The following is an 8843-nucleotide window of genomic DNA, read 5'->3' as shown; positions in this document are numbered from 1 at the left end:
TTCTGCAGAAGCAGAAGTAGCCACAGGATCTTATTTGTGATGTTGAAATGATCTCCACCAAGTCATTTCATACAGGTCAAAGTTTAAACTGGACCTCTTGATGTCAGCTGTCAGTTTTTGCGTTGCCAATCATTGTTTACATGGATTCATAGTCAAGGATGCAAATATAGGGCAGCAAGAAAAGCTGTTAATTGAATGGACAAGTTCCAACTTGACACTTGTTTTTGTGTTAGAATGTATAAATGTGTAATTGTTTGCGTGAGTTTTCACGTAATATTCAGCAGTCCTGTAATCAATACTTTTTATGCTTCATTATTACATTTCTTATAAGTTTGTACTGTCGCTTTGAAAGACAATGGGACAGTCCTGACCCCATCCACCAGCTCCAGACCACCAGGTACCCCTCAACCAATTTAATGGCACAATAACTAGGTTTTGAAGGATGAATTCAATGTTTTGGGGGAGTAAAAACCTTTTGCAGAAATGCAATAGAGTTGTGACATCCCATGAAACAGTTGCAACAAATGCGCTTGTACAGTTTTTTTTGCATAGAATGCCACGTTTACTAAACGTGTTGTGTAAAAAGGTGGGATTTAGTGAGTCGTTTAAGTCTGTTTATGGGGGTAATTCAACATGTTTTCTGGGCATTTCTGTATTTTGAGCGTAAACTACGTCATCTGCTAAACTTGTAATTGCAAACTCGGCAGAGGCTGTTTGAAAGCAAGATTATTTCATTACTTTTGACGTGCATGTAGAAAGTAGGCTTTGAAAAGCAAGACCAAGACTTTGCCAGATTAAAGATATGTACGGGGTTAACTGGACAGTTTTGTCTCATGTCTTAAAACACCACAATACAGATGTCACTCATTACATCAGTGTGGCATTGATAGTCTATTTTTGACATAATAGAGTTATTTTACACTGTTGTAGAATTACAGGTTCTGAATATTTTGGTCAGTTAATCTCTAAAGGTAAAACAGTCACTTAATCAGGTAACCGTACCAGCAAGTCTTTTACAGTAAACATGAAAGAAAAGCAGAGGTGTAACTAATGACATTAGTCATGGCTCTGTTGAAGTAAAGTTGCATTGTCATCCATAAACATGGGAGGACCTGCATGCACAATACCTGAACCCTAAAACCTAAGCAGGTAAATAATGTTTTTTAAGCACAAAGAAGTTCTGCAAACTATTTAGAAACCAAAACCTTTAATCACAGTTTAAACAAAAAAGGGCAAAAGTTGAGGAATTAACAACGAAGTCCAGAATGTCCGAGGAAAAGCCTGTCATCCAGCAGGCCTTGAATCAGCTCTCCAACACATGTCAGCCGCTGCAGCTCCGCTGCCTCACGTTGATATGGGCGCCACTGACAGACTTGACACCGGGAGAGTCCTGGATCTTGAGCCAGCCTCACCGGTCTGGTTGTAGGCAACATGCGCTGTCACAGCCATGGCGGGGAGGACGGTCTACTTGGACCTCTGCCTCATCTTCCTCCTTTTACGCTTCAGTCTATAACAAGACAATACAAAGAGGCAATCAGCCAGAAATCTCTCAAAACAGACTTGATACACATGCGTGAAAAACATGAGGCATGCATTCTTACCTGCGCATGCGCTTCTTTCTCCACTGCAAAAGAGAAGTACAACGTTAATTTTCTCCTTATTTAATTCCTGCAAGTCTAAATGCACAAATGTACTGAACTGTTCCCAAATCTGCAAATAAATGGCGTATAAACAAATTGTAAAGAAGACAGCTAAAGCACCACGTGCTTTGCTGGCCCGTAGTCATGCTCAAGCTAGCTAGCTAGCAAACGTTAGCGCCACTAGGAACAACGATTACTTGATCATACAAACATAAAACACAAACCTTAGCTCTCATGTCGAGAAGAGGAGGCTGAAAACTGAAAGGAAAACGTTAAAGATTAGTTCGATTGACTCAAAAACAAGACGATTAACTTGGATTCTTACACCGATAGTTGTGACTTACCGACAGTGAAAGAATCGTCTCCGTGAAGAACGTCATAACGTGGCGACGACACTTTTATAGGGATTTTCTACGTCACTTTCACTGGACCGTAGGAAAATATGGGAAATGCAGTTTTCTAGAATGTAAATCGTATATAGAAAATAGGTACCTTTTATGTGCATATGCAGCAGATCTGTCTGGTCCTTTAAATAAACAGATCATATTCAAGGAGAGAGTTATAAGCATACTTGTTATGTGATTGGTGACGCAGTAAAGATTGATAGTATGCCCTTAGTATTTTGTACATGTATATTTAAAGTGTGCATTTGTTTTTGACCTGGGGGAACTGTAAAAACATATGAGTGGTTGGTATTTAACGAGCCCTTTCCAGTATTTTATAGACTAACTTAACCCATAAGAACCCACACCCATTTTAAAATTATAGGGGATATAAATGGACATGGAACACATTTCTGAAAATATTTTCTAAATACTACCATCTAGTGCCAAATATCTGAAATGTGACATGTCACAGTGGTTGTTGGCGTAGAGATAATTCATAATTCATTTGACTAATAATTTAATCATTTTGACATTTTTTTGTTTGAATGTCTTTTCAATTCAACAAAAGAAAATATGAATTAAAAATAATTGAATCAGATAAATCAATTGAGCAGCTCATTCCTATTTTCCTTATTGTGACAAATATGTCACATTGATTTTTCTGAGCAGTTATACGTTTAAAAGCCTGATGTGACATATCTGTCACGATATTTTCACTTTTTAGACATAAATTAGTTTGATAAACATGGTCAGTTCAGATGTCATGTAGGACATGTTATCAAATTATTATAATTGTTAAATGTTTTGAAACTTACCTTTAGCAACAAAAACAAGCTTTTTGAAATGAGTTAGTTCTGCCAAATGTGCTGGCCAGGCAGCCATTTTGGAAGTGATGTCATTGGTACACAGATTAACTCGCTGTCAAATGACCTCACCAGGATGTTCCATATGTGTCACTTTAAGAGTTAAAATCAAGGATAAAACTGTACAAGGAACTTTCCAGGATATTTAAGTATCTGAGACACCTGTGGGTCCTTATGGGTTAAGTGATTGTTGCTTCTGAATTTTGCCCCAAAAATGATATTCCTGGCAGCAGTAACGGTTTTGAAACTGCATTTTGACTTTCATGATGGGAAATACAATTTACAGAAATAAACAAAGTTAGATAAAATGTGAATACATATCTAAAAATTCCCTCAGTATTTCTAAAATAATTATTTATTGAACAATTGTTCTTTATTGAAAGAAGTCAGCATTTCGTTAACGCTTGTTGTTCAACTGTTGGTGGCTGGTGTTCTCTCACAAGTTTCTGATTTAGCTTGTAAATTATACAATCTAGAGTTTAAATAGTTTTCAAAGATGTATCATTAGTCAAATATAAATCAAAGCATGCAATTTTACTTGGAAGGGTGATTCATTACTGTTAAAAACTATGAAAACACTTAAACTCAGAACAATCAATTAAATCAGTTAAAAAAAACAAAAAAAAAACACAAATGATGTCAGGTGGCTTTTTAATGTTTCCAAAAATAGTCTCTGAAACTGGGATTTGTTTTACAAAAGCATCCATATATCTCACATGGAACTCTTATGTAAACACAGACTGTCGGACTCGATGGTGGCACCAGAAGACTCAATGCTGAACCCGTGGCAGGAGTTAGGCCATCCACAACTGAGATTTTTTTTTTTTTTTTGCTATTTAAATTACTCAACTTGGTCTTAAAATTGTCAGTTTTAGAAATTGTTAGCCGAGTAAAATACAGTAGATTCCTAAAAGTGTACACAATGTACTAGCATACCGACCTAAGCGAGAGCTGTATAAACGCGGTAAATATGCTGAATTCAACAGTAGTAATGACCGACGTCATGCTCGCAACTTCAGGGTTCAAGACGGGTGTTACACATTTCTGACCATGATAAGTTAAAACTCATTTCAAAAAGGCGTGGCTTCAGGTTTATGACATTAAGAAAGTTACCTTTATGCCACAAAATTACGCTGACACAGTACTGTCCATTCATCATCCTGGGCCGCTCTGTCAAACTCATTATATTTTCCATATCTTTCAGGGACGAAGGCTCACGGTCAAACAAATGGTTTTAATTTCCTCTTTTGCAGCAGAATTGTTGTCCACTGTTAAGAGAAGAAGACGGTCTCAAGGGCAATGAGATTTACTAGAGATGTACATGTGTGTGTGTGTGTGTATTATAGGTGGAGTGACAACAATTTAGGAGCAGCATCATCCCAGAATAACATCATTTCGATTCAGAGGCATTCACAGCGGCTATGTCCGCAAGAGCCTCAGACAGCTGGGACAGAAGGATTCGTGGCGTCTGTTCTTTGGGTCGTCAGATGTCATTCAGAGGAATTTATTCTGCAGCTTCAGTCTCCATTGCCTGCCCGGTTGCAGTCTCAACCGTCTTTGAGGCCTTTAAAAACAGAAATGATTGAAATTAGAGAAAATCAATTTATAAACATTTTAAAAAAGAAAAGAAAGCACACTGCCTTCTAGCTCACCTTCTTTTTCTTCTTCTTCTGAGTCTTACGGCTGGCTGAGCTTTGAAGCAAAGCCTGAAAAACAAAGTATACAAAAGTGACTTTCATAACCTCACAACACATCAACACATAATGGCTTTGAAAACACCTAGTTTTCTAACAGAAGATAGTGACCCCATTAGTCTAAAGCTCTCTTTTCAAGAGGAGACTGCAACACACTGCAACACCCCCCCCCCATCCATCAAACACACTTTACCTTCAGCTCTGCGTCCTCCACTTCAAGCTCAGACTTGTAGAGTTCTGGCTCAAAGAGGCTGTTTGTGATTCGCAGTGGTCCGTTGGCCATGAGCAACACGGTGAACTTAAACTGGGCGACAACTTCACCTGGACACAGAGGAGGTTGAAAGTTGCATTAAACAGTGACGCATATGAGGAGGACATTCAATGGTTCAGTTCACAGAGGAAAACAAAGAGTGGACACTAGAACGCTGTTAATCGACTGACTAAAACACATGGTAGAAACTAATCATTCAGACTTCCCTTAGAACTGCACAGTAGAAGAGGCATAAGTCGATTATTTTCAACATATGCTTTCTCTTTATAAAGCTCTATATAAAAAGACTGCACTGGACAATAACGCAGTTTTCCTGTCCCTTTTCATGTTGATTGACAACCATGGCATGTCTCCTCTGGTCCATTAGAGGCCGGGACAGGCAGAAGGCTTAGTGGCACGTAAATCCCAGAGGCCCAATAACAAATCATTTTACCAGTACGACCTACATTTTCTACACATTCAAGTATATGTGAAGTCTTCCAGCAGCTCAGAAACTTTCTGACCTCGCTTAATTTTGTTCACATATGAACAAACCTACAAGATCTGTCACGGTCAATAAAGCCCTTAATTGCGTCCCTCATTGCTCCACTCACTCTCTTTCTCATGCAGCACATTGAATGGCTGCAGCAGCTCATGTTTGGCACACTCAACCACGCCTAACCTGGCCTTGCCTTCATCCTCAAACGCTCTGAGGACATAAACAGAGAAAAGAAAAATGAGATGGTGAATCCTGGAAAAATATTTTACTAAAGATAAAATACATGTATTTTTTAAAAAGAGTAAAACGTTTGATCTGAAGTTTAAAAGATGCTACCTCAGAGTGAAAGGCATTGTATCGAAGCGCCTCTCCATCTCACTGAAGAATGTGCGAGATGTCTTCATCTTTAAGCCGTACACCTTGTTGGGGTCTCGTTTGTAAACGGTGGTCCTCTGACCTCCATCCTTCGCCTGAATTGCAAAACATTGTTATAAATACCTCGCCGTCCGTTATTACATTTTAAGCGGCACAATCAAATGTGAACCAAAGTTCCTCTCACCTTGCCCTCTCCAGTGCTGATAAGCACATCCACTGCATATACTTCATGCACCTCAAACTCGGCCTTCTCGTGGTCCTTCCTACAAAAACAAAGCGACATCATCATCCACTGGTTTAAACACTCATCAGGTCAGTGACAGGAAGCACTGGCTGAGTGAACTCACTTTTGCTGGTCCGTTGGGTTTTGGATGATAGTTTTCTCGCCATCGATCACGTGTTGTTTGAGCTGATGGGAGAGCATGCCTGCACACATTGAAAGAATAAGCAGAGTCAATGCGTGTCACATCATATCTAGCAAATGTATCCCATTGTAAACCCTCAATCTTGAAGGGGCCGATTGTTCACAAACCTTCAATAGGGGAGCACTTGAATGACTTTGCAATCTTGTTCCAGGCTTCTGTGACCTGTGAGTTCTGATGGAAGAGACCGAATGATGTTTATTAGACGAGGTGTGTACAGTGAAGGCATCACTCATTTCATTTGGTCGTGGTGAGAGAGTTTCACCTGATTTCCTGGCTTAACAAGACGCAGAGCAGCCTCAGCACAAAGGTGAGCTGCTTTGATAACGTCAGCCTTCCGTCCGGTCAGCGGGTTGTCCTGAAGGGACACAAGAGGACGGATAGAGTTACAAGACCTGAAATACCAAACTATCACGAGCTGTTAATGGTGTGACGACCAGTAATCAAGTAAATTATATTACAAATCATGGCTCTTGTGAATAAACCAATGAGCCGAGTGATGACATACCTTGGTGACTCCAACAACTAAGCTGTGAGCCACATTTGAGATGAAGCCATCAACGTGCACACCCAGATCACTGTGAACACATAGAACAGGGAAAAAAAGAAAAGAAAGAGTATGAACTGCAAATAAAATAGTAGTTATAATTTAATATATAACTCTACGATAATTGTACACAAGATGTACATGTATACATTCGGCAGCTTACATTTTGACAAGGTCCCCATCCTTCAGCATGACATCAGCATCGCTCTTCAGAGGGGAGTGATGGCACACACAGTTGTTAACTGACACACAAGTAGGAAAAGCAATACCTGCGAAAGAAAAGAGAGACAATGAGGGACTGCCAAGTCAGAGGCGGTGATGGTGATTGACGAGACGCAACAAAAGACGTACCTTTCTTCATGTCCTTTTCCTTCTTGAAGATTTTCCCAGTTTCTGCCATGATGAAGGCATCTCCCTTTTGACACAGGCTGAGCACAGAAACTCCAGGCATAGCTGCCTCAACCACCGTCTTCAGAGCCTCTGCAAGACAAGAAATACAATGAGCCATGATGTGGTTAAAATTATTGGTTAATAATACAGTGTTTATAGTGCCGGGCTGCAACTAACAACTATGTTTTATTATCAATGACTATGTTGATTATTAACTGGGTCAGTCAATTAATCATTGGTTACATGTCAGAAAATAGTGAAAATGTACACTAAAATTAGTTAATTTCAGATTAACTGTAGTAGCAATTTTGAGTTTGACGGTTTTGAATATATGTGAAATTAAACTTTAAGTGGCAGCAAAGTCAGCTGTTCAGTCAGCACACTGGCAGATGAAACATGGCCATACATAAAGACTGTGGTTAAACTGGGCTACTGACAGGTGTGAGTGAGCGAGTGTAACGGTGTGCACTGTTGGCACATGCTGACAGGAAGTAAACATGCTTATATTTGTTTTTAGAAATTAAGAAATTCTGAAATAACAGACTTTTGATGCTTTTAATTAAATTTACAGTGGATTTACATTAAAACAACTACCAATTATGACATCACACTAATGACGTTGTGTGCACGTGGCCTTGAAAATAATAAAACGTTATTGCATTATAGACCTGCTTCAACAACAAACAGCATGTAAAGTTCACGATTTCATGTTGGTGACTTAAAATTGAGTGTGTGACTGTTAAAGTTAAATAAACACATTAAGTTTGACATCATTTAACATAACAAGTATTGGGTTTTTCACTAGCAGCTTACTACAGTAACGTTAACGTAAAATGACACTATTTAAATCAACCAGATCTGTAGTATCTTGCATAACAATTTGAGTGGTCTCGACTTAATAGCCTGCAAGTTCGTATTTAAATGCAGGACACTCGATTACGCACAACTCCGTATCGCCATTCAGTTTTGTACTTGTCATTGTTATCCGTTACATTAGCAGCTAGCTAACGCTAGCTAGTGAGGTAGCTAGCTCTGCCACATAGCTGCTTAGCTAGCTCACTGGGCTAATGTGACAGCAAACGGCTCGTCAGACAAATATGTGCAACTGTTAAGAAAAGCTCGACCTAAATATAAAGCGAGCGTTGCGTTTAATTTATTTTCCACAAAATCCCGCTTACTACCACGATGTAACGTTGCCACTGCTGCGGCACATGGCACAGCTGCTGCCTGGGTACGACTAGCTAGCTGACAGGTTTAGCTAGCCTCACACGGATCCTCATACTTGTGGACCGTTGTGTCAAAACGGTTCACGCTGCATTTCACTTACGATTTGCAATCTCGGCCCCCATCTTATACTTGGTGACCACCAAGTCATCGGCGATGGTCTGCTCCTGCGTATCGTCATCTCCCGACATGTTGGCAGTGTGTCCGCGAACTCAAGAGTAACTTTTTTTTCCCCTGGTGGGTGTCACAGTCAGTCACAGGATGGACCACGCTGCTCTCCGCATCGGCCCGCCCGACTTCAGTAAGCAGCCTAGTACGAGCTCTAGATCCCGCCCTGCTGCCAAAGACACGCTCTGCAGTCAAGATAGTTCACGGCCTAGCGTGGTGCTTTGAATATCACATCCGAAAAAGGCTCGGTTATGTTTGCAGAAACCAACATAACTGGTCGGTTAAATAAAGAGGACAGTAAGTGGATGTTTCAGAGACGCTGTTAAGGACAAATTAGAAATAATAAAAATGGGAAAGATTGGACATTTATGGAAACATAGATATT

General features: G+C 39.9%; 1 protein-coding gene across 1 annotated transcript; it reads right to left on the bottom strand.

Annotated features, from left to right (window-relative positions):
- Nucleotides 1-1190: 1190 nt before the first annotated feature.
- Nucleotides 1191-8571, bottom strand: LOC142954778 (proliferation-associated protein 2G4-like). The gene is made up of 16 exons (XM_076096006.1): nucleotides 8394-8571; nucleotides 7028-7156; nucleotides 6840-6945; nucleotides 6638-6707; nucleotides 6395-6487; nucleotides 6240-6303; nucleotides 6055-6133; nucleotides 5892-5970; nucleotides 5669-5802; nucleotides 5448-5542; nucleotides 4777-4904; nucleotides 4542-4595; nucleotides 1985-4453; nucleotides 1865-1898; nucleotides 1602-1624; nucleotides 1191-1507 (listed from the first exon to the last, which is right to left on the bottom strand). Exons 1-13 carry the CDS (start codon nucleotides 8479-8481, stop codon nucleotides 4394-4396), a joined length of 1179 nt encoding a protein of 392 aa, XP_075952121.1. The 5' UTR covers nucleotides 8482-8571; the 3' UTR covers nucleotides 1191-1507; nucleotides 1602-1624; nucleotides 1865-1898; nucleotides 1985-4393.
- Nucleotides 8572-8843: the final 272 nt, after the last annotated feature.

This window comes from Anarhichas minor, unplaced genomic scaffold (genome assembly GCF_050575085.1).
Source record: "Anarhichas minor isolate MPS153535 unplaced genomic scaffold, ASM5057508v1 ptg000003l, whole genome shotgun sequence".
In the NCBI taxonomy this organism is placed as follows: Eukaryota; Metazoa; Chordata; class Actinopteri; order Perciformes; family Anarhichadidae; genus Anarhichas; species Anarhichas minor.
The sequence above is the reverse complement of the archived record's forward strand: the minus strand, read 5'-3'. Positions and strand labels throughout refer to the sequence as shown.

Coding starts and splice junctions, on each gene's coding strand:
- LOC142954778 (XM_076096006.1), bottom strand. CDS start 8,481: ATGTCGGGAGATGACGATACGCAGGAGCAGACCATCGCCGATGACTTG. Junction 7,157..8,393: donor GGGGGCCGAGATTGCAAATC/GTAAGTGAAATG, acceptor CTTGTCTTGCAG/AGGCTCTGAAGACGGTGGTT. Junction 6,134..6,239: donor CAAGTGCTCCCCTATTGAAG/GTTTGTGAACAA, acceptor CAATGTGTGCAG/GCATGCTCTCCCATCAGCTC.